Raw genomic sequence first — 26,452 nt, forward strand, 5'->3', positions numbered from 1 at the left:
GCTGTATGCTATGAAATCTTTTATAGCGACTTGAATAGATAAATAGAATTTCAGCTCAGTGCCTCAGCAGAAACCTAACACTTTCAATAATGTGGTGTCAGCTCAGTAATGCTATGAATATACACTTGAGTCTTGTCAGGATTATCAATTGAGTTAAATTGATTTTCATTTGTAAAAACTACCATCATACAAAAGAAGACGTCCATAAAAGGGTCAAGTAAATTTTGGAGACTCAGCTAATAGATGGAAGCAGGCAAAGGGAAAAAGAGAGGTAGATGGAGCGAGCTAGGAAATGGGGAGAGTGGTTGGAGACAGCTGCTGGTGGGAGATGCTTATCAATTGTTCTGTCATCTCTTACCTCTCTTCAGTACACCTATTACTTTCACTGCTGTCTCACCACTTCCCTTCTCTTTTTATTGGCCCCCACCGCTGTGTGGTTTGACTTGAAACATAGACAGTTCCACAGATGCTGCTCAATCTGCTGAGTTCCTCCAAAGCCCAGAATCTGCAGTATTTTGTGTCTATTTTTTATTACTTAATTCAAAATGTAAGCCAAAAAGATTGTGGAGATTTTGTAAACATGTAATTAGAAAATGAAGAGCTCCACCTTTGCAATGTTTAAAGGTTTTAATTTTTTATTAAGCTGATTTGGACAGCAAACTGAATTACTTTCTTCCCAACTGCATCTTGCAGTTTTCTGTGGCTGTTTCACAGAACAAGTACAGCATTTCTGTTTAATTAAAAGAGATTGTTTTATATGTCCTTGAGTGTTAAATTACTTTCATATCATTTCTGAAACAAGATTGCATAAGTAAATGTTTGCGCCCTAGTTTTGAATAAGTCCTCATCATTATTCATCTGAAACTGAGGGGTGAATAATGACCAAAAATGTTACTGAATTAAACAGGAAAGACCTCAAGTAAACTTTATAAATGTTATGCTGAAGAGTTCAGAGAATGTGCCGAATTCTTAGAAACTATACAAAGTAAAACGTTATGCAGTATTCTAATTTAGTTATCAGTTTATAAATAGAAAGGGACTTACTTTTAAGGTTTTTGTTTGGTATGATGCTGATAACTAGTTCTGGGAATTTAGTAACTCATTTTGTACATGATTGTTCTTTTAACTGCAGCAATGGTTTTCATCTTGCTTCAGACTCGTTTGTACTCAAGAAGGCGTAACCAATTACAGGCAAATCCATTGGGAATTGCTGGTATTTCCCACTTTATGGAAGATTAGAACATGTGTATAAATGCTTGTACGCAGAAGTGCAGATTTTGAGAGGTTCTTGTTGCTACTGATTAGACTGTGTTCTAATGTTGGGCTCTTCATGGGGCCCAGCAGTGGAATGCCAACTTCCTGCATTTTTACTGAGATATTTGTTAACTCAGCCAGATTTAGACCAGGAGCAGGTTCATTGCAATGGAAAGGAATGGTTGTGAGGGGGAAGAGGAAAATTGCAGGTACTATATCTTTTTGAGCTAATTGGGTTTAAATGCTTCCAAATGTTTTAAATACTATCTATTTTAAAAATATATAATATTTTTGAAGTTTCAATATCTCTTGAATTCCAAAAACATTCAATCTAACTCATTTAACAGCTAGTATATCTGCTTCAGCCCTGCCAAAGCATTTGCAGGCAGAACTTCCTGTTAACACTTAATGGAATCTTATTCATCAGTTGGCTTTATGAACCATGTTGCAACTGGTAGATCTGCTCCACAGACCTACATGCTAAAGGAGTGGCAAAGTAGTTTATCATTACTAGAAATCTCAGGGTCAGACTTTTAACATGATAATTTGTCCAAAGATGCCTGCTTCCAGAATTTGCAAATGAGTTTTAATTTTAACTTAAATTTCAGTTTCCTTTTATTTCACTCCCCTCCATTCCCAACCCTAGTGCTGAGATGTGGTTTCAGGACGATTTCCCATTATCCATTATTATGATTTTTAGTATTTTTCCCTTCACAGTTTAGCTTAAGCAGGTGATATTGCCAAGTTGCTCCTGCTGGATCGGAATTGATAGAGGGGGTGGTGCAGTTGTGTGGATTACTGATAGTGAATCATAAAGGTAAAAATAGACCTTTTCTCATGGGAATGCTGCATCAAGTATATTTCCCATCTTTCAGTGAAAAAGAACACTGTCGGACTTTTTGTTTCATACACTTTATTGCCATTTATTTTGACTGATTCTTGATCAAAGTTTTCTGTAAAATGTAAAGCTGAACTGTCGCATTGACCTGTGTATGGATCATGAACGTTGGATCAGGTATTGTGAATAAGCAGTTATAGCACAGCTTGGCTGTGTGGGATATTGACTAGCCTGTGCTTGAAGTGTACAGACTAGATATTTGGTGACTTAAGATCTTGTGCATGGGTACTTGGCATTTAACACCCACCCACCTACCCATACAATTGAAAGAGATCCTCAATGCCTAACGGGTTTGTTGGGGAGTGACTGGCTGTGATTATTAAATAATAGTATGTTGATTGGTAACTTCTGAAATGCCTGAAGTCTCAAATGCTCTATGCAGTACTGAAGGTACCAACTTTTCCAAAAAGCTGTGATGTCAGAATTTTGTTGCTAGACTCAGCTGATCTCTACTGGCATAGTGGTTATTGCTGCCTCAAACTGCCTCTGGCTCAATCTACGCTTGTATGCTAACAGTATGGATTGTGCGTCCTAATCCCAGTGCGCATTCTCTCCAGTTTTTTTCTGGGTGCTAAATTTTTTTCCACGTTTCCAAGAATATGAGTTATTGATGGGTTGCAGAAGGGTCAGTGGAGATACGTGAGAAGAAAGGTTACAGTGAATTAATTGGGGGAATGGGCATGTTCAAAGACCTTGTGTAGAATTAATGGGCTGAGTGTGCAGAAGAAATTCACCAAGAAGTGCTTGAATTGGAGCATTAGCATTATAAGGAGAGATTGGATAGGCTGGGTTTCTTTTCCCTCGACCAGAAGAAGTGGAGAGCAATACAACAGGAAGATTTTAATCATCTTTTTTTTTCTTCTCCTTGGTACGAGTGTCTAGGACAAGAGACCATAGGTAAAAGATGAAATTTAGGGGGATCTGAGGGGTATATTTTCCCCACAGAGGATGGTTTGATTCTGTAGTGTGTTGCCTGAAGTTGTGGTGGAGCCAAATATGATCACAACATTTAAGAAGAGTCTGGACAAGTGCTTCAATTGCAAAGGCATATAAAGTGATGAGGCTAGTGTGGGTAAATGGGACAGAGTTACAGTGGGTGGCAAAGGCATAGGCCAAAGGACCTGTTTCTGTGCTGCTTGACTCTGTGGACAGCCCTTGTCAATGTTATGAATAACAGGAATAAGAATCTCTTTTCCTGGAAGGAATGGATATCTTTGCTGACCACCCTGCCGGGCACTCATCATGATGAGGGGAAGGAGAGAGTCCAAAGAGTACACTTAATTGACAGAGAGGCAAGGAAGTGGAGAAAGTCTTCGGCCAGCCAGCCCTAACGTATAGGGCATTTCGGGAACAGAGCTCGCATATCTACTTTTCCAATATTAATCCTCTCCATGGAGATAGTCTTTGATACCTGCCACCTGTTCTAGGTAAAGTCACTTTGTTAGTATTTTGAATCTGGCTGTTTCTGAGCAGGAACTGCAAGGGTCAATGCCATCTCCCAACTTGCAGCACAGTACTGTATGAGTGTGGGTAGGCTCATTAGTAATAGGGAGGGGAAGATGCCTTCTTGGGAAGGGAATAGCAGAATATGGAAGTACATAGCTTCATGAACACACAGCTGGCCTCCCATGGTATTGGGCGTAATTGAGTCAAATAATCCAGATTTTTATCAGATGCAGGGTGGTTTCACTTCCTCACTTGAAAATTACATCATATATAAAATATTCATATTCAATACAAAGGACTGGGGAGTATTTAAGAATTCTTTGTACTGCAGCAGTCAGCTGAGCCTGCCATACCAGAGGAATATCCATCTGACAGTTCATGAATAAGAGACCTAACCAAATACTCATTTCAAACCACTTATACATCCAGTTCAAGACTAAAATTATATGATCATTGACTAATCATTCTTGTACATACCTTTAGTGTTCATAGTACGCTAAATAGATTGGAGCAGAATTCAGCCATTTGGCTCAATGTCTCTGCTCCACCATTCAATGATAGCGGATTTATTTTCCCATTCAATCCCATTCTCCTGCCTTCTCCCTATAACCTTTGGTGAGCTTACTAATGAAGAACCTATCAATCTCTGCTTGAAGTACAGCCAATGACTTGGTCTCCACAGTTGTCTGTGGACATCAGTTCCACAGATTCACCATCCTGTCGAAAGAAATTGATCCTTATCTCTGTTATAAAGGGATAATTTTATTTTGAGTCTCTACCCTCTGGTCCTAGACTCCCACTACTGGGTACATCCTGTCTACATCCACTCTTATCCAGGCCTTTCAATATTCAGTAGAGTTCAATGATATTCCCCATCATTCTTCTAAACTCTAGCAAGTGCAGCCCCAGATCTACCATGTGCTCCTCATACCCTTCCTTCCCCAGAATTATTCTTGTAAACTACCCCAGACCCTCTCTCGCACAACTTTCCTTAGATATGGGACCCAAAACTGCTCATAATACTCCAACTGTGGTCTGATCTATGCCTCATAAAGCCTCAGTATTTTTATATTCTAGTCTTCTCAAAACAAATGCTAACATTGTATGCACCTTCTGACTCAAACTGCAAGTTAATGTTTAGAGAATCCTGTATTAGGACTCCCAAATCCACAACGATGATAGCAACAGTCCGAGATTTCATAGGGAAGACATTGATTACTCTGAAGATAATGCATCCGAGGTTCACCAGGATGTTCCCTGGGTGGGAAGGGTTGTTTCGGTTATAAGCAGAGACTCTTTTTTTGGAGCAGCTGTAGGTAGTGGTGGAGGAGACTTGCTAGAGATGTACAAAATTATAAGAGCCACAGATAAGGTTGCTAGTAAGAAAGGTTTTACTGTGCCCAAGTTCAGAGGACATGGGTTTAAGGTGAGAGGTAAGATTTCCCTCTTCCTGAAGGGATCTGATGATGAATGTTTTCACTCAGATGCCACCTGACAAAGTGATGGAGGCAGGTACCCTCACATCTGGCATGAATTTGGATTGCTAAAACATAACTGTCTATGAACCAAGTGCAGGTAAATGAGATTAGTATAGATAGGAACTTGATAATTGGCGTGGACAGTGGCAGAAAGGCTTGTTTCTGTGCTGCGCATCTTTGCAAATTGGCTGATATGCTGCCCTGATGAAGTAAATGGGAATGTGTAAATAATGAGAATCTGTGAGATTTGAAGCAGTGTGAAGCAGCATGTGAGAGTGTGAATGTTAGATAGCAAGTATTTTGATGCTGCTGTGTGTAATGTTCTTAATACACTCAATAGATGGGAGCAGAATTAGGCCATTTGGCTCAATGACTCTGCTCCACCATTCCATGATGGCTGATTTATTTTCCCATTCAATCCCATTTTGCAGGGCATGGGATATAGCGTAGGGTTAATGTTGCAGTTTCTGTGTCTTTGCTGATGCTTTCCTAAGCTTGAGCATGAGTAGGGTTCTGGTGTTGATCACAAACTTGACCTGACTTATTTAAATTTGAATGGCTTCCTGTGCACCCACATGCAGAGTTCCTCCTTTACCCATCTATCTCATCCACCAAAGCCAGATAGCTCACTTTCCCAATGACCTCTAATAAGCTTTCTCAGTCTTTTGGAATGCCTTCCACCTTGTATTGGAGGATGTGAGCACTTTCCTTTTAGGGGATGCAGACTTGTCTTCAACCACTGCTAGTTTGCTACAGCTAATAGTAGTCATCATAAAATTGAACCCCATGGATTAGAGTAAAAAGTAAATAATGGGTTAGCATTAGCAGATTACAGAAATCATGATAATTTTATGTGTCTGAATTTTATGTGCATCCTTCACAAGTTAATTGTGTGTCAAGAATCTAGTGATTATTTTACAGTGCTGTTCATTTTGCTCGGAAAATATATTTTCGAAATTGGTCAAGACCATGTTTGAAAGATGTGACACACAATGTAGGCAAATAACACATGTTGAAATTAAAACTATTTCTTAAAGACAAAAGTTTTATGTAATTTTCAGGCATTTCCTCAAGTCTTCCTTCCCAGTATTGTAACTTAAGCAGTGGGTTTAGAATCCCTTTTATAAAACAAACTGTTTCCAATAGCCTCTGGCGAAGTTATAGTAGCAGAGAAGGAATCCCACTGGGGAAAACCCTTCTTGTCATCTAAAAGAAATGTAAAATCACGATATTTTTACAAAGTTCATAATCTGTGAATGTAATCTTATCACAATACTTCCAGTGGTCACTTTATTGGGTGCAGGAGTGGAACCTGGTGTAGGAATAATATCATGGTATGGTATCCCCTGTGTCATCTCCAGGATTTCTGTATGCCATATTATCAAGGTTCGACATGTTCTGTATTCAGAGATGCTCTTCTACACACCAGTGCTGTAATGTGTGATTGTTTGAGTTACTGTCATCTTCTTGAACCAGTCAGTAACATGGTATTTTCGCTCACAGAACTGCCGCTCACCATTCTCTGTCAACTCTAGAGGTTGTTGGGTGTGAAGATTCCGGGAGATCGGCAGTTTCTGAGATACTCAAACCACCCCATCTGGCACCAGCATTCATTTCTTCCCCATTCTGATGTTTGTTCTGAAGAACAACCGAACCTCTTGACCATGTCTACATGCTTTTATGCATTGAGTTGCTGCCACATGACTAATTAGGTAATTAGCTAATTAGGTATTTGCATTTACGAGCACATGTATAGGTGTACTTAATAAAGTGGCCACTGAGTGTAAGTTGACTATAAGTATTGGTTAGGTTTATAACACTAAATACATATATATAAACCAAATCCAACTAGATCACAACCAGTGCTTCTTGCTTCATAACTCTAACCACACTGTAGAGTAAGATTGCTGAATTTTGTAAGCCATGAGGAGTAATTGCTAGAAATTCTTAATAAGAAACTCAAACCTGTGTTGCAGTCTGGAGTATGTTGCCTTACAAGATGATGGAATAAAATAAATATTTAGAAAGCAAATTTTCTATGGTCTTGAATATTTTTGTTCTGAGATTCTTATTATTCCTGACTGCCAACATGTATCTGTGATTTACGTAACTGTAATTCTTCTGGAATTTACTGCACAATTGTAGAACATGAAAATGTGTAAATATATCCAAAGCTAAAAGCCTGAGAGTTTGAATTTTGGGGTCCTGTGAAGTCAGGACCATGAAGAACTCTTTCTCTGGTGTGATGTTCATCTGGATGATGCTTTTAAAGGCTGAAATAAAGCATAGATTTACTTTTTCTTCCCTACAATTGAACATTTAGTTACTATTATATTAACAATTGCATTGTCACATTTCTTGGACATGAAGTATGTATGCTATGTTAACTCATGGAAAACCTGTTCTATATCAACTGATAAGATTAACTTTGAATTTAATTTTATCTCAATATATTGGAAGGTGAATGTGTCTTAAACATATGCTCTTGAAGTGGAGCGTGCTGTACTTTCTAAGTATAATTACCATTGCTTTGCTCTAAGGTTTTAGGAGGTACTACACCAGGGCTAATGAGAAGGTTGTGGAATTAATTTTTTTTCAATTTAAGTTCAAAATATGCATTAATATGTCAGAGCGTTGAATTTAATCATGGTGAAATGTTGCAAAGGGGCAAGGATGGGGCATGGTGCATTTATTAAGTATGCCTAATGATCATGTCCAGCCACACCAGGTTGGCTAAGACTGAAATGCCTCCAAAAGTTTATGTTGAGAAGGTGCAGGCAGTGACAGGCCATTTGACTTTTATTTTAACTGGTCAGGAACTCAATGGCAGCAGCTGCATTCTGTGAAGGTTTCTGCTTGTATTGGAAACCAAGTGGGAAGGGCTGATGGACTGTGGTGAAAAAGAGCAACGCTGGTTTCGAGCCATGTGAGAACACCAAATGACCTGAGGGGACAGAAGAACAGAGAGACAGACTGAGAGAATATTGTTACTCATGTCCTTTCAATGCCCTTACCGTTCATGTTCTTCTAGGTGGTTTGAAGAATTGCTGGCAAAGGAGCCTTAGCAAATTGTTTCAGTGCATTTTGCAGCCATGACCCCCTGCATCTAAAAGAAGTAAATATCAGATCATGTGCTTGCCTTTCAGACAGGCTACTTTTTTCCCTGAATGGTCTCAGGCTTATTGAGTGTTATTTGATCCAAACTCATCTGGACCTAGATAATGGAAAGGGAGCTAGGTGAGTCAGTTGCGACAGAATAGCCAACTCCTGGCCTGTTCTTGCAGTGATGGCGTTTGTTCAATTGGGGTGCTGGTCAGTGGTGGCTACTCACCACCACCCCAAGGTCTTTTGTGGTAGATTCTGTTTGGCAAATAGTGTTGAATTTCAAGGAAGATTCTCTGTTTAAAGTTTTCCTGTTCTGGTAATATTGCGGTTAGCGTAATGTTATTACAACATCAACGACATGAGTTCAGTTGCTGCTGCTCTCTGCAAGGGGTTTGTACGTTCTCCCTGTGTCTGCGTGAGTTTCCTCCGGGTGCTCCAGTTACTGAAGATGGATGGGTTTGGTTAACTAGTCACATGGGTTTAATTGGGTCCTGTGGGCTCACTAGGCTGGAATGGTCTGTTACGGAGTTGTGTCTCTAAATAAAACATAAATAAATTTTATATTTGTATTGTTTGACTGTTAGTTGCCAATTACCCCATGCCAGAATGTTGTCAGAGACAGTTTCATTCTGAGAAATTCTAATTGGAACTGAAGTCTGTTGCTGAAATTTCAGCAAATGTCCTCACATTTGACTTTATCTGTGATTTAAGATTAATGGTGAAATGGGCAAAGATGTTGGTTTGGGACACTATTCTGAGGAACTCTTAGGATGACATTCAGGAGTTGAGAAAATTGTTCTCCTGCAACCTTCACCTTTTTGTTCTCCAACCAAGGGCTTACCATCATGGTTGTCATTTTTAAAATTCCTGTCAGGGTTTTTCATGTCACATTGCCAACTGTTGTACTGTTTTATGTTAATAACAATCACTTTTGCCTCAAACTTGGAATTTGTGTCTCATGACATGCTCAGAGCAAGGCTATAATGCAGCATGCAGCTCAGTGATCATAACGAAACCCGAGATGAGTATCAGTCATCAAGTTTTGGTGGGAAATTGCCACTTGACCATATGCACCAAGATGCCTTCCGTCATCTTCGAGAGTGAATGGATGGGATGGTAATTGTTCAATGTCATTTGCCTTGCAACACTTAACTGGGAATTTTTCTGTATTGTTGGTTTTGTATATCCTTGTGACGGCGAAGGTGGCTACTCACCCACTGAGTTCACGCTCGTTCTCATTTCAATTGCATCTGTTCCAATCTCTCACTAATTTCTTATAGCATATTCTCTCTCACATGCCCATCAAGTCCTCTCTGGTTTATGTTGCTGTTGTGTGTATTTATTAATTGGCAATACCCAATTAACCCACCACTAACCCCAGCTATAGATTCTCCCACAAGAAGCAGCTTCATTTTCACATCCACCCTATTCACACCCTTTATATTGTACTTCATATATAAATCCTTTCAGGCAACCTGAGAATTTGAAATGACCAGAAAATCCTTGCTTGAGTTACTGTAATAGTGTCTTAGTAAGCATTCCATGGGAACTTTATCCACTCTGATGCAGAGGAAGCAAAAGAATAGAATAAAAGAGTATGGGGGGGGGGGGGTGCTTGTGCAGGAAGCACTTCTCAGGATATTACACCTTTCCAAGGAATTTGCAGGCCATTGTTATATAATTCTGGGTATTTCCACCATTTTGTTTTAATTTTGAATTTCCAGCATCACTAATATTTTACTTTTTGCATTTTCATTTCAGAAAGTTCTACAGAAGTGCAATTGAGACCATGTTTTTGTAGTAAGCACTCTAAATTAAAAAAAATGTATACATAATTAGCTTGCACTTGTTAACTACAAAAACCCAAATGACCTGAGACAAGGATTTTATTTGCTGAAACTTGCCATGTTACATGAAACTAATGGTGGGAGCTGCAATGTCTAAAGAAACGTTATCAACCTGAAACAATTACAAGTTTTTGCCTCCATTGATGTCTGACCAGTTGGCTATGATTAGAATTTTATTGTTGTAACTCCAAATTCAGTTCTATTAAATTCCTTACAGTATTATAAAATACCACGTACTCTACTATAAGCTGCTCTTTGATACTCTGTTTGGATTCTGTTAGGATCACTTGGCTCCAAGCCTCTGTTCAGACAAGGGTAAAAGAGCTAAATTCCAGGGTGAGGAAGAGTGAATTGCTCTGAATGTCACAGAGCCTTGGTAAAGTCTGCAGCCATTGGGATATAACCACTGAGGCAATGAATCCAGTTGACAGGGAGAAGGAGAATCTATTCAGCATACTGTATTACAAGATGGTTAACTGCCCTGGAGGTTGGCTAAGATTTGTATGCACTGTGTTCATGATCATTTTTCTGGCACAGAGAAGGCTTTGTATGTTAGACGATTAACTTTAACATTGGTAAGCCATGTGCAAATTATGAGAATAGTTCACCGAAATACTTTCCAAATACCAAGAGAACTGACCCCAGGATAACTCCTATGTGTGGCTTTTCTTTATAGATGATGCAAGTTTATTAGAAGACTGAAAAGCCGTCTTAACTGTATGTGTAGCTTACTGAGTCTGAACTACAGCCCCAAGGTGATTAGCAATTTGCTTAAAAAATGAACTTGGTAGTTTTATTCATGACAAAGTGATGTGTTGTACTTGGCTAAACTTTAGTAAAGTCTGCCAGAATAGAGTTTTTGCAGAAATATATTTGTAATAACCTACATTCTTAAATTATAGTGGAAAAGAACGTGGGTGGTAATTGTGGGTTGCTTGGTAACCTGGTGTTTTTCTATGAATCAATATTTTCCCTAGTAAAACTGGGGAGTCTGTCTAGATAAAATCATGGGAGAATAATTTGTGATAATGTATGTAGGACCAGCTTTTCTTCTTTGGAACTTGCTGTATGAGGGCCTTGAATACCTGATGTGTGTTTCTGGAGCATTTGTTAACATGTTCACTGTAGGAATAATATCATGGTATCCCCTGTGTCATCTCCAGGATTTCTACATGCCATATTACCAAGAATAAGTGGACATTAAAGGCTGAGAAATGAAGTAAGGAAAATAACATGAATCACTAATGAAGAACAGTGGTGTTTTTGGTCGACCCGAAGTATCCAGAAGCTAGTCATCGGTTCAGTTCTGCAATAGCACATAATTTCCTTTTCTACTCCAGGGCACCTGCCATATTGGCATTATCTCTCTTGGTTGGAGATTAGCATATGTGTGTGTGGGGGGGAGGAAAATGAAGTTAAACCTAAAAATTAGATTCCCAGAATAATATATTGTGAATGTCTTATTACAGAAATAGGTAAAATGCATACTTTTTTTTTTACCACTGGCACGTTAATTTGAAGACTCTGGGGAAAAACCTTCTTTAGTTTGCATCCATGGTCCAGCTCAACATCAAATAGTTGCAACAGTGGCAAGTCAACGAAAACCTTGCACTCAACATCAGCAAAGTCAAGGAATTGATTATGACCTTCAGAAAGCTGGGAGAAGACACACCAGTCTTTGTTGATGGGTCAGCAGTGGAAAGGGTGAGCTGCTTTAAGTTCCTGGATGTCAATATCTCAGGACCTGTCCTGGGCCCAACACATTGATGCATTCACAAAGAAGGCATACCAGCGACTCTACTTTGTTAACAGTTTGGGGAGATTTGGTACTTTTGCAAATTTCTATAGATGTACTGTGGAGAGCATTCTAACTGGTTGCATCACCGTCTGCTCTGGAGGCTCCAATATACAGGATTGCAAGAGGCTGCAGAGGGTTGTAGACTCAGCCAGCATAATCACAGGCACAACCTTCTGCAACATTGAGGACATCCTGAAGAGGCAGTAACCCTAAGAAAGTGATCTCCATCATTAAGGACCCTCAACATTCAGCACATTCCTTTTTCCTCAATACTATCATCAGGAGCCTGAGGACCTATACTCAATGAGTCGAGAATAGCTTCTTGCCTTCTTATCATCAGATTTCTGAAAGGTCCCATGAACACTACCACAGTATTTCTTTTACTTTGCAATATTTATTTAGTTTTGTAATTTATAGTCACTTTATCTCTGTACTTTGCTGCTGCAAGCGACGAACTTCATGCCATATAATAAACCTGATTCTGATTCTGTTTTGGAAAGCTTGTGGTCAAACTTGAATATTAATTTTCCTGCGGTAATCTATTTCAGAACGCAATTAGAGTGAGACCATACTAATTATGTTCCTTAAATGGGAAGGAGTACTGTTTGGGGAGTTTGCATCATGCCTCTCAGAAAGAAAGAGGTGTCTATATATACAGCAACTGAGAAACACCCCAGCAGCGTAGGGCAAAGCTTGGAGAGGATGTATCTATCACCATGTGATTCCACATTGGCTTCCTCCACCTTTTAAGAAAAATGTGCTGTGTAGCTTTGGTAGAATAATAATGCAGTAATATAGAATAATAATAGTTGAGTTACAACATGTCCTGTTGGTTTGTGCTGTGCTTAACAAACTGTAGGAAAAATTAAAGCTACCCTTATGTTTTTACTGTTAATATCATACTACTTCCTCATCTGAAACCAGTTAAAAGGACTTTTTACAATTTAAAGATTTGTACTTACCTGATGCCTTGGTAAACACCCAAGTTTTTGTTAGTGAAATTCCTTTGAATTTGTTCATTTTCAGCAATCCTCATCTATGTCCTCTGGTAATATTGTTCTGAAGGGTGACATGTAGCCGTAAATAGTAATAGACTCCATTTGCCTTTCTTTATTAAATGATTAATAACTACCCTGGCTCAAAAGAAATACATGTTAAGAAATCCTGATCCACAGTTGACTTATGTGATTTACGTGGGAATTTAAGAACACTTGAAGAAGCTTTTTAAAGGACTGTAGTAGTGTCTGCAACGTGTAGAAGTTGTGGTAACTTAAGTGGAGAGATGGTTAGACTCTTGCCAGGTCTCAAGTTGCTTGATAATCACGGGGCCAAGATTGTTTGCAGGAAATCTTCTCTTTCTGATGACTTACCTGAAATTAATTTGGTCAGTTTCAGAATAGCAAAAATTAACACTAAATTGGAGCATCATTTTCTCTCAGTGAGGTCAAAGGTGGCTGATATTAGAAAAGGAAAACATTATATTTGTATCATAGGGGCTTTTTGCTTTCCCAGGACCACCAGAAATACAAAGTAAGTATTGATTCACAAACAAAAATCATAGAACTTAAAGAATTTGCCAGGTTTTGCTTCAGTTGCCTGTAACCCTGCCATCCTGGTTTGCAGATCTTCTCGTGATTTTGGTTATTGCAAGAAGCATGATGGTCTGCAGCCAGAATATGGCACCTGAAGGGGTCAGCTAGAAGATGAATTTCTTAACTCTACACTCAACTTTGTTGATTATAACAAACTAGATATCTGACCTCTGATAATACCCTAGTTTTAGAAGGGATAAATTTCTAAATTGCATTTGGGAGATAATAAAAGCAAATCAAAATAATGTTCTGGAGAAATAAACAGAAAAGGCAATGAAATTCACTGTTTGTAACAACACAATGGTTCTAATGTTGCAGTGCTCCGGGAAGGCAGAAAGTTTCCTATGAAAGAAGAGCAGTTTTAGAACTAACTCCTTTGGTGACATAATGTCTCCCATGAATGTAGATTATCCATTATCTCATTTTCAATCCTGTATACTTTCAAGTCCGTGCTAGTACTGATGAAACTTGACTATCACGTTCATATCATTAATCTGACAAGTACTGAATTTTTAAAAATTTTTGGTGAAGATCTGTATTCCTTCTGCTGTTTCTGCAAGGCTTTTGTGTCTGCCTGATAGACTTGAGATTTTTAATCCAACCTGAATGGACCTCCTCCATGTTGGTCATGGTCTATTGATTCCCAGGAGTCAGTGGAGATCTTGCACCTTTTTGAGGTGGTTTTGAGCACATCTTTGAATATTTTTCTTTATCTGCCTGGTTCTCTGTTTGCAGTTTTAAAACTATTTTTGAGACTTGAGTCTGTTGTTGGTAAACGCCATGTCCTCCCAATGGACCCAACTAACTGAGTACATGTGGGGTATCAATACTGAAGGTGTTGGTCTGGCAGAGGACACTGACATTGAGTAGCTTCTCCTTCCTGTGGATTTGAAGGATTTTGCAGACCACTATGGTAATGTTCCAACAGTGTCGTGAAGTGTCTGGGAAACCAACAGAGATCACTGCTATTGCGTAGGTTGTGCACTTCGGACTGGGTGTGAGTGCTTCGTCTTTGAAAACACTTTTTCTCAATTGGCCATACACTATACTTGTGAATTAAAAGTGTGAGTGAATTTCATCACTGACATCATTTTCTCCCTCAAGAAGTGGCTCCCAAAAATTATGTGATCCAAGTTTTCTAAAACCTTGAAAAAAGCCTTTGTTGTCAGATGAGGTGGTGTACAGCAGGGACAGAGTCAAACAACTGTCTTGTAGATATTGAGTGCAAGGCACATCCTCTGACATCTTTTAAAATATCAAAATAAATTTTATTCAGAATAAAAATGATTTACAAGAATAAACCATGAAATCTCTGTTTCATTCTTACATTCATTGTCAATGTCTTCATTTCTGTTTTATTGTATTCTTTAAAACCAATAGGACTGTTGCAACTCTAACCGTCTCATATGGTGCGCTACTACAAGAGAAGGGCTCCACGGTAGCATCGTGGTTAGCATGATGCTATTACATCTCAGGGCACTGGAGTTCAATTCCAGCATCGTCTGTAAGGAGTCTCTGTGCGTCCTCCCCGTAGAATGTGTGGGTTTTTCCGCGTGCTCCAGTTTCCTCCTGCAGTCCACCTACAGTGTAGGGTAATTGGTCATTGTAAATTGTCTTGTGATGAGGTTAAGGTTAAATCAGGGTTGTCAGGGATTGTTGGGATGGGAGGCTCAAAGGGCCAGTAGGGCCTACTCCGGACTGTATCACTAAATAATTGAGGGACTTCCTCACCCAACCTGCACTGCACCCCTCTCCAGTAGCAGAAGAGTCATACACTGTGGTTCCTATCCTTTTAACTGTTTCAACAAATGAATCAAAAATAGCTGGGAGCTTAGCACTCTACAGCTTAACAGGTAAGGTTGTGGTGACCTTGATTCTGGAATGTAGTCATCATGGGTTAAATATTCTATTTCCAATTAGTTCTAATGATCTTCACTCCCATGGGAGGTTTGTTGGCTGCCATATTGTGAGAAATATTGAAAGAAGTGTTGGGGCAGTAATGCAGACTTGTTTGATTCCGTACTGAGGTTGTCTCTGTCATAAATTCATTGGATACACTCAAGGCTTGCACCCCATCACAAATCATACGTTACATAAAGGTGAATTTCTGTTCACAGCTGAATTTGAGGAGAGTGCTCTTCAGTCCCTTGGAGCTGATGGAGTCAAAGGCTTTTGTAACATCAAAAACCAACCCTGTTCCTTGCATTTCATTTGAAGTGATGACAATGGAGACAAAAGAGACAGCAGATGCCGGAATCTGGAGGAACAGCAGGTCAAGCAGCAATGAGGGGGAACTAATAGTCAATTTCTCCCACCCCCTCCCCTCACACAGATGCTGTATCACCCACTGATAGATTATTTGTTCCAGCTGATGAAAATTATATCTACTTTGCCTTCAGATCAGGGTTCCTAACCTGAGGTCCAAGGACTCCTCGGCTCCAAGGCATAAAAAGGTTGGGACACCCTGCCCTAGATGATGGAATCCACAAAGCAAGTTGGAAACTTTTCTTCCGATACTAAGAGCAAGCTGCTTATGAAGGCCATCAACGGTTTTTTCTGTAGACGATTGAAGGAAGACCCCTTGAGGTTTCCATAGTCACATCAGTCTCCTTTCCTGAAGATGATCTTGTTTATAGCATTCCTCTGGTGCCCCTACTATATCCTGCTCCTGCTTTGTGGACAATGAGATTGAAATTTGGTGAATGAAGCCATTCATCAACGTGTTTTAGAGCTTCAGTTAGGACATGGTGCACCAAGGCCCTGTTGATCTTTAGTTGGTTTGTGATCTTTTCAAATTGATGGACTTGACAACACTGAAAACCCATGTGTGTCATGCATGTCAGTGAGTTGCAGGGCCTCTTGGATATTTCTGCCCACCACTTGACCTTTAGTTCATGGGTTTCAGCTGGGCCTATGCCTTGGGTGCGAAGTGATAGAGATTCCAATCCAGTAACAACTTGTGTTTGTGCTTATTCCTTAATTTCTGGGTCATTCTCACTATACCATTCTTGGTAGAGAAGCCAAGAGTCTCTACATAGACAATAATTATGGTGGACTTACTGGGTGTGGACACACTGTGGCTTTAGTTAGTTGGGAGTCAACAGGTTGTCTACGAGGTACTGCCTGAGAAGAGTTAACTTCTGTGAGATCCTTGTGAGGTATGACATTGATGTTTCTTTTCAGTGGCAGCGTCTGCTTATGCTTGTAGTTTAGGGCTGTTGAGCAGGCAGCAGTTACCATGACCGTCATGGTGTGGATGATATGGGCATCTTTGCTTTGACTTGTATGAACTAACAGGTGCCAGAACTTGAGCTGGTGGGGTAGGGGGCATGTTGCTTTGATATTTTATGACCCTCTGATAAAGCTGGATGTTGATTATAGCAAAATTGTACCTCATGGGTTTTGTCAGGACTCTATTAGAATGAGCCTTCTTGGCTTCTCCTTTGCCGGTCATTCCCTGTCAGAAGTTTCCTCCCTTTCCCACCCTGGCATTGATCTCACCCAGGAGGATCATACTGTGTTCCTTTCAAATGTGACTTGGATTTTTTTCAAGGTCTAAGTATGAGTTGTTAATCTTAACATGTTTGTTATGTCGTGGCAGGATTATAAGGCATTTTCTAATTTTGCCTTGGGAGTTGCTCAGGGACCAGACTCACTTATTCTTGATGGCAACATCCGTGCTGTGAAGGCAACGTTGTTCTTTTAGTTTACCCTTTCAGAAGGTATACCCATCTCCAAACAGTGGGAGCAATATCAGTGTGGAAGTGTCTGAGTGCCCAGGCAATTATAGCTGAACGGTGTTCCGATCTATTGCTGTTGGATTTGTCCAGTCATAGGGCCTGAATCTTGATTTGTGCAATAGTTTCTTTTCACATGGAGCAGCCTTTGCATTTCAGCTATACACAATATAGCAGAACAGGAAGGAGCTAATCAATTTAAGGAGAGTATAGTACTTCCAATAATTGTTTATTAAGGGTTAATTTGTCATATTTTTATTCTATATTATATTCTCTTTAATTTCTAGGATACTGTGGGCAAATTACAGGAATTTGCATGCATAATTCCACATTACTCAGTGACTTTTCAACTTGGTCTTGGAGATTGAACTGTAATCATAACAGAACCCATATTTAAGTACACATAAACTTTACCAGTGACAAATTGTTTCTGAATACTTAATTAGCTTCAAATATGAGATCAATGTAAATTTTGTTGTATACTTTGTAAAACACTCTTCAGAAAATATTACCATTACAAGAACACCATTTCTACTTTGAGTTTGCAGTATTCTGTTGCATGGAATAGTCACCAGTTTTTTGTAGCCATCACCTTACCCTTTCATCTCATCCTATTCTCTCACTTCGTCACAGTTACCCAAACATATGCACTGTCATTTGCAAGGTATAAATACTCTTATTGAAAGCACCGTTAAGAGGAGGTAGAGTTACAATTTTCCAAGCAGTGACTGCTAGATATTGACATGTGTAAAGATTGTGCATCTACAAACTTGTATGCTATCCATGAATTGTGGAATGGGAACAGCTGAAACCTGTGACTCTTAACATTGCTGTTGTTTGCAGGTTATCATATTCTGGTAGATGATTGCACCTTGTATAACTGCTTACCTGTGGAGGCAGAAGTTCTGTCAGGTGGTGTCAAAACTGGCTTGCCAGAAAGATTACACATGCTTTTTATAGAAGTGCTGGAAGTTATTAAGCCACTCATTTGCAGTCTTATAATTGCATTTGGTTTTCGTGATTGCCTCCAGGCATGCTCCTTGATAAATCAATTTGTCTAGTCTAGCTGTTATGTAGCCACCGAGTCCTAGGATGAGAAAACTGTTGGTCAGCAGGACTTCTCCATCACTCATCCTCTGTCTTATACTCTGGATGCTCTTGATTGGGTATACGTCTGGCATAATTTCTGGCTCTTCCGCACACAGATGGGAGCACACGGGGAATACATTGGATATTATTTCTTCAGTTTCTAATGCAGACTTCCGATTCTTTAAAATAAATATTTGCTAAATGGAACTAAGTATGTTGACCAGTCACTTGTAAGCACAATAGGACAAAGAGCAACCTCCTGTATTTCTGTAACTTATTAAATTTGTTAAACTTTAGAAGTGGCGAAAAAAAATGTTGAGGGAAAAGGGATTACAAATATAGAAAATAGGACTCTGCATCAATAATTGTTTTTATTATATATGGGAAAAAGGTACAGCTGATCTTTCGGCTGAAACCCTTCAGCAGTCCTGCCGAAGGGTCTCGGCCTGAAATGTCGACTGTACTTGTTTCCATAGATGCTGCCTGGCCTGCTGAGTTTCTTCAGCAGTGTGTGTGTGTGTGTGTGTGTGTAGATTTTCTGTTTTTCATTGTATATAGCTGAATCAAAAATATACTGATGAATGTGTGGTTTTTAAGAATAATTTGTAACAGGTGTGGAAGGTGCATTGGTGAAGCTTTTTTTCTCAATGCATTTATAATTGTTTCTCCTCCCTTCGGGTTTTAACACTTTGTTGTTATATATTTCTGTGAGCATAACACTTGCTACCATAGGTTATAAATAGTCACATTTTTGGCAGGAAAAAGAGCACCATCTAGTTCTGTCTTGAAGGGGAATTTACCCAAACCACAGACTGAAAGATTGTAGCTGCCACAAGTGTTACAAACACGGCCACTTTGCTACGTTTATATCTCCTATGTATAACTATTATTTGTCAATTTGATCTAAAATTTATGTTTTATTTATACTTTCTTAAATGGATTTTGTTTTTAGGAAATGGCAATCAGAGCTCTCAAGCAGACTGGTAGCAGAAGCATAGAAGCAGCTCTGGACTACATAAGCAAGATGGGTTATCTGGACCCTAGGACTGAACAGATCGTACGAGTTATTAAGCAAACTTCACCAGGTAAGCCCAGAGCAACAATTCAGACCTGTGAATTTACCAGTGATTTGCTAAAGTCATAGTCATGTTTTTATAGTGATGAGTCCCAGGAGTGAGTTCCAGATTGTCACCACCTCTCAGTGGAAAAGAACTGTTTTTCATTACCCTTCTGTTTGTGTGTGTGTGTGTGTGTGCGCGCGCACACGCGCCCCTCTGCTAAGGGAAAAAGATCATTCTTAAATATCTTTCTCAACCACTCATAATTTCTTTCAATAAGTCTCCTCTGTTCCAAAGAAAACAACGTCAGTGTCCTTAATCTTTCCTCAGCCAAATTTTTCCATTTCTGGCAATTTCCAGTATTAAATCGTAATACTTCCTCTCTCTCCCATTGTTGTTGTATGCAATAATTCACACACTTCCTCCTTTAAGTATAAAAAAAAGCATTATCTCCCTCTTTTGGGAAGATGGATACAAAACATTCATTAAGAACCTTGTCCATGTAACCTCTCACTACACACAGGTTATTTTTTGACTGACTCAATCAAAATCAAGTTTGATATCACTGGCATATGTCGTGAAATTTGTTAATTTTATAGCAGCAGTGTAATGAAATATGTGATAAATATAGAGGAAAAAAACTGAATTACAGTGTGCATATATATGTCTATTAGATAATTAAGTAGTGCAAAAAAAAACAAAATTTTAAAAAAAGGTGGTGTCCATTTAGAAGTCAGATGACAGAGGGGAAGAAGTTGTTCCTGAATCCCCGAGCTGTTCCTGAACCAATGATGATTAAATATAACTACATTTTCAATAGTTTAACTTTTGGAGGTATATCTGCTAATTGTATCATTACATGGATTCTCAGCATCTCTTTAATTTCTATAATAAAATGAGACTGAGTTATTGTGTAATAAGGTGTGATGGGAAAACCTTACGCTTGATTCCCAGTTTACGCTAAATTAGCCAAAGATAAACATGATTGGAGTCAGCACAGTCTACATTTATTAGATTAATTTCTAGGATGGGAGGTTTCTCCTCAGAAGGAAGGAGGAAAGGTTTGGCTTGGCACATGCAGGATCTCATTAAGACTTTTAAGATTCTGTGAAGGTTTTATTGGATAGATGCCAAAAAGCAATTTCCTTTTGCTGGAGAATCTAGAATTGGTTAGAGGAGGGGGAGGCCAGAAGGGTTAGCACAGTATTGGGGTAAGGGTGATTATTTAGGACTGAGAATCAAATAGTTTTTGCTGCAGAAGATTGTAGATCTGTAGAATTTTTCATTTCAGAATTGTGAAAGCTCTATCATGGAAAATGAGCTTCATAGACTTTTGGATGCAAAGAGAAATGGGGATTAGGCAGGAATGTATATGTCATAAGGTGAACCATGATTTTATTGAATAACAGGAAAGTCGTGAGAGGCCCTGTGGGCATTCCTATTTCAGTCTTCTTTGTTCTTAGATGTCTCTGGGGCAGAGATGGCTATTTGGATTTGGCCTCAAGGGAAATCGTCTTTAGTGACTAATTACAATAGCTGTCCAGCAATTTTGCTTAAATTGTTTTTGACCCGGAACAAGATGCTGCTTGCATGAGTTTGCCTCCCACAATTTGCTAATTCTTTTGCCAGAAGGAAATGCTACTGTGGAGCTGTAACTTAAGAAGGTGTTGTTAGCCCAAGGGCAAGAATATCATAGTGTTTTATATATATATATTTTTCAATTTATGCAGCTGTGATGAACAAAGCGAAAATTTAGATATTAGCATATCAGTCTTCTAAGTTGCTCACAATGTTCCTTCCAGCAATTGAAATGAAAATTGTGATTGCCTTGTCTAGAAGTGTTCTTATAAAGCTCTGATATCCTGATGCTGAAGAGTTTAAAAACTTTGACAAAGTTTATACAAAGGCAGAATTTGCTACTGTTATAGATGACTTTCTCATATGATGAGAAATGTGATGTGTTGAAAAAATGCAGTTTATTTTGAAGAATCGTAAATTTCACTTAATTTTGCACAAGATTTCTTTGCCAATGTTTTCAGGCTTTTTGCTTCCCTGTCTTTTTGGTCTTAGGATAGTGTTTAAACACCTTGAATTAATGTATTCACAAATACAGAATCAGTAGCAATTATTGATCAGTAATCAAAATTTAAGTTCCTCCCAAGTTTTTAATTCCATATCATAAGAGCACTTAAATCAGTTACATCTACTGAGAAAATAAATGGGTTAGATCTTGGATGTTGTCTATTGTTTCATATTCAGCTCCTCATTGAAAAGAAAATGCAGTGTTTGGGTGATTCACTGCTCCAGGTTTGTTGACTTACATTAGCTCTTGATAGGACATGATTTTAAAATCCTTCCCTGTATTTTTAGATCCCTATATGGCTCACTCTTCCCATCTTTGTAATCTCATGCAGCTCTGTAACCCTCAGATGCCACTGTTTCTGCATTGCTGCTTTCATGATCATTCATGAATTTAGCCGTTCCACCAATGGTGACTCCGTCGTCAATTCTGGAATTCTCCTTTCAAATCTCACTTCTTCTCTATTGGTCTTTTCACCTTTAGTGCAATTATTAAAACCTGCACCTTTCAATGAAGTGGTTGGTCATCTACCTCAAAGTCTGGTTGTAGATAGTCAAATTTTGTTAAAATATATTTCCCTGAAATGCCTGCGAATGCTTTGCCACATAAATATTAGTTGCTGTGGTTAAATGGACTTGATAACCTTGGGTGTGTCCTTAATCCAGGAGGAATCTGGGATAGTGTAGAGTAAAATATGATTTTTAGCCATGTTTTAAATCATAATGTTCTGTGTTACTGCAGGAAACTCATTGTGATGGTAATATTATGATTTGTTTACTTTAAGGAAAAGGTGTTGGACCACATCTTGATCATAGACCAAGTTTTGAAGGATCAAACGACTCGTTGTCTGCCTATCATCAGATGGGAAATCCGATTTATGAAGCAGCAGATTCTGGAGCTGAGGGTGGAAGTATACATACTGAACTATCACGGCAATATGCAAATACGTCTAATGTTAACTTTTTAGTTGCAACTGGACAAGCCATGACAGCTAACAATCCTGGACAGAGGTGCTCCCCCATAGGCCAACACCCTACAATGAGTGGACAGAATCCTCCATCGAATAATATATTCCCACCCATAGCTTGTGATATTAAACATCAACAGAAAGCATATTCAGCCAAAGGTGAGACAGGCCAAACTCTCCAAATGATTAGTTACAATCTCTCAAATCACAGCAGCCAAACAATTGCACTACAAGGCACTCAAGTGTCAAATAATCCTCATTATATGAGGCAGCATTTAATAGCTCAAGGAGACAATGCTGTCTCTTTAGGTTATCCTGTCCAAAGAAGCTCATCTTTCCAAAATAAGATTCAACAAGAGGGAAGTTACGGAAGCCTTCAGAATAAAAATCATGTCACTCAAGGCATTGCCACCCTCACTTTCCAACAGTCTCCAACAGTTCTATACATACCACAGTCCCACCACAGACAACAAAGTCCTACATCCCCTCAGATGCAGATGTTGCCAGCTGTTGCCCCAGCATTTGGAAATGACTTTCCTGAACTTGCCCCAAATATGATGACACCCTCAAGAAATAGCCTGAACCTGGAGATCTTTGATATGAACTCTTCCCAGGTACAACATTGGCAAATACCATCTCCAATGAGAAGGGATTCCCTGCAGAACCCTGGTCTGGAGACATTGCCAAGGTCAGCTGGCCACCTGCGGCCAGATGCCAAAATTCCAAATCGAACTAATTCATTCAATAGCAAACTGCAGACATCGCCATCTGTGAGACAAGTTCAGACGAACAAAACAGATCCATCTCTTAACACTACCAATACCATTACAGCAGTAACATCAACCCCTATTCTCAAAGCAGTGAGGAGCATTAGAGTCCCAAGGCCCGAGCCTCAGACAGCTGTGGCACCTTTACACCCAGCATGGTTACAGACTCCGGGCACAGATAGCAATGACGTAATGGATCAGAAGCCATTGGCAGTAGGTGGGGCTGTAGCCTATCCCCTGGAGCCTGATGATTACACTGTGAAAGAGCGTCGATGCCCTCCACCACCATATCCAAAACATTTGTTACTTCAGAACAGCGCAGAGCAGTTTGATGCCAATAGTTTATGCATGGGTGTGGACCAAAATATTCGCGCTATTCAAAGTTTGACCTGCAGTGAAACTGAAAGTATTGGCAATCAAAAATCTGAGAAAAATAACAAGCCGAACAAATCAGAGAAGATGGGAAAGGACAAAAAACTTATTCAAACATCTCCTGTACCAGTTCGCAAAAACAACAAAGATGAGGAAAAGAGAGAATCGAGAATTAAAAGTTACTCTCCTTTTGCTTTTAAATTCTTCATGGAACAACATGTAGAGAATATAATGAAAACATACCAACAAAAATTAAACAGAAGGCTGCAGTTGGAGCAAGAGATGTCAAAGGTATTGATTTTTCATTGTCAAAACATGTCTGGTCTGCAGAATTAAGTTGTGGGACTGGCATATGGCATATGGCTACTGGAAAAATGTTTCTGTAGTGTCACTGAGTGACTCCCGCCAGCAGATGGGGAATGAGAGTAGGTGGCCTCTGGCACCACCACAGAATCACAGACACAGGGCAAAACCTTTTCAGTTTATCAGTTACAAGGACTGACCATGAGTTAAAATACACTTCCATGGTGTACTGCATTTAACAGAGCAATCTTCACCTTCATCTATAATGGTTCTTTCGATTGCTTTGTCCACTTTAAACCAGAAGGAGCACTCTAACATTACTAACTGTTGCATTATAATAACATGTATTAGCATTCTGATGCCTGAATCCTTTCTGACTAACAGAACTGGCACAAGCTGGAAGTTAGAATACTTGCAACAATATATTCACAAAATCCTTAATGATTGTAAACTCTAACTGACTTGTAATCGCTGTGGAGAGAGCATCATTGAAATTCATTAGTTAAGGTCTGGCGTGGATTTGTCAATGGGATGTAGAGGAAAAACCTGGATTGTGTTAGGTTGCCTTCTTAGTAGTAGCAGGGTGACCATTGTCTTAAACACCAAAATACAGGAGAAAATGTCCATTTCAACAGAAACAGAGCTTGCACGTCAAGTTAGTTTTTACTTATAATCCTTCTCAAAATTTCTAGGGGTTAAGGTAGGGGGTAGAAACAATTCTGGAAACAAGGAAATACCCAAATTTCAGTTGCTTTCCCTTCTCCTCTCACTTTCAATATATTTTGCTGCCAAAAAAAGAAGAGCCATTATCATGTCAATTTTACTTTTTTAAAGTTGTCTATGAACCCAAAATGACTTGCATTGCTGTTGTGCCTTTTAAAACAAAATATCCCAAGATGGTTCTTGAGGATATTATCAAATAGGATTTTGATACCAAGCCATATTGGGAGATACTAAGGCAGATGATCAAAAGTTTAGTTAAAAAGAGAGTTCTTAAACACTCTCTTAAAGGAGGAGAAAGTGGTGGAGAGATTTAGAGAGTGAATTCTAGGATTTAGGTCTTGAAAACCTTGGGTGATTACATTGGGATTGGTCAAGTCCAAAAATGAAAGAACACCAATATCTTGTATAGTTACATGGTTGGAGGAGATTGGAGATAGAAAAAAGTACAGCCACATAAGAATTTTAAAATTGAGTTAACTGAGAATTGGTGAAAGCTATCAAAGACAGTGGTCTTGGGTGTTGGGGGAAAAGTTAGGATGCAGGGAGCATGTTTTGGATGACTGTTAGCTCAGCAGGTAGAACAAGGTATGTGTTGTCACAAAAGGTGTGGAAGAGGACTTCAGCATCCGATGGGCTTAGACAAGAGAGATTTAAATATTGATACAGAAATAAAGTTAGCTCATACCATATATTCCGGAGTATAAGCCGAACCCCCATTTTCAAGGTTAAAAAAGTGACTTTTTCATGTTACCTTTGTATAAGTCAACCCCCTTTGTAGAGGTTTTTGATTTAACCAGAAAAGATCACAAGATCTCACTTGTCGGTACTCAGTTTTGCCGGATGTGGAACCGGGAAAATTTGTGAACCAGTACCTGCTAAGAAAACAGGCCTACACATCACATTGCAGAGTGTTACAAGTGAATTCTTAATAAATAAATCAGGGAGGGAAATTTTGGATTAGGTCTCCAATGGTAAAGAATCCTCTGAAATGTAACCCCCGTGAAACCATTGTAATCTCTTTAAAACATAACACAAGGTGGCGGGATCAGTACGTGTACTCAGTATTGAGTTTGTGACTACCATGTACAAAAGATTAAAACGAATGCGATATGATGCTGGCTTCAAGCTGAAGGTTGTTGATTTTGCTAGAGAAACAAATAATTCTGCAGCTGCTAAGAAGTTTAGTGTAAACGAGAAACAAGTGAGAGAATGGAGAAAGGTAGAGGACACGCTGAGGGAAATGCCAAAGGCGAAATGTGCAAACCGCAGGAAAACATGCCAGTGGCCAGAACTGGAAGAAAAAGTTTTAGAGTGGGTGAATCATCAGCGATCATCTGGGTACATTGTTACCAGAGAAATGATTCGAGTTCAAGTGTTGAAATGGGCCAAAAAACACCGTGAGGTCAGCGAAAATTTCAAAGCTACGCGAAGTTGGTGCACCAAATTTATGAATAGACGTGATCTTGTATTGAGACAAAAAACAGAGATTGCTCAGAAAATTTCCGCGGGGTGTTGTTTACATTCAAGAATGCTGCTGCATGGACGAAGTGGGTTGCTTAAAGTGGGTTAAAGAGGTGTGGCCTCGACGGTTTCGGGAAGGAAAAGTTGCTACTCGTCTGGGACATGTTCAAGGCGCATTTGTCAGGTGAGACAAAAGCAGCACTGAAAGCTGAAAATATGGACACTGCAGTCATCCCCGGTGGTTTGATCTCTGTGCTCCTGCCACTAGATGTGTGTTTAAACAAATCATTCAAAGAATTCATGTGTCGAGAGTGGAACGAATTTGACTCAAAAACAGCCAATAAATATGACCTGTCTTCCATGTATTTGTTTTTCCAAAGCTGGCACCCTCTGTATAAGCTGATCTCTTAATTTTAGGACCAAAATTTAGGGCCAAATTCTCGGTTTATACATCGGAATTTATGGTATTTGTGATAG

General features: G+C 39.2%; 1 protein-coding gene across 2 annotated transcripts in view; it reads left to right on the top strand.

Moving 5' to 3' along the window:
* The window catches only part of lats2 (large tumor suppressor kinase 2), a 58,994-nt gene that overhangs the window by 16,547 nt on the left and 15,995 nt on the right, over positions 1-26,452 (top strand). For both annotated transcript variants that reach the window (XM_059964212.1, XM_059964213.1), the window contains exons 4-5: positions 19,197-19,329; positions 22,167-23,779. In XM_059964212.1, coding sequence (XP_059820195.1) covers positions 19,197-19,329; positions 22,167-23,779 — 1,746 coding nt within the window. The remainder of the gene's footprint in view (positions 1-19,196; positions 19,330-22,166; positions 23,780-26,452) is intronic.

Source organism: Hypanus sabinus, chromosome 3, assembly GCF_030144855.1.
Source record: "Hypanus sabinus isolate sHypSab1 chromosome 3, sHypSab1.hap1, whole genome shotgun sequence".
Taxonomy (NCBI): domain Eukaryota; kingdom Metazoa; phylum Chordata; class Chondrichthyes; order Myliobatiformes; family Dasyatidae; genus Hypanus; species Hypanus sabinus.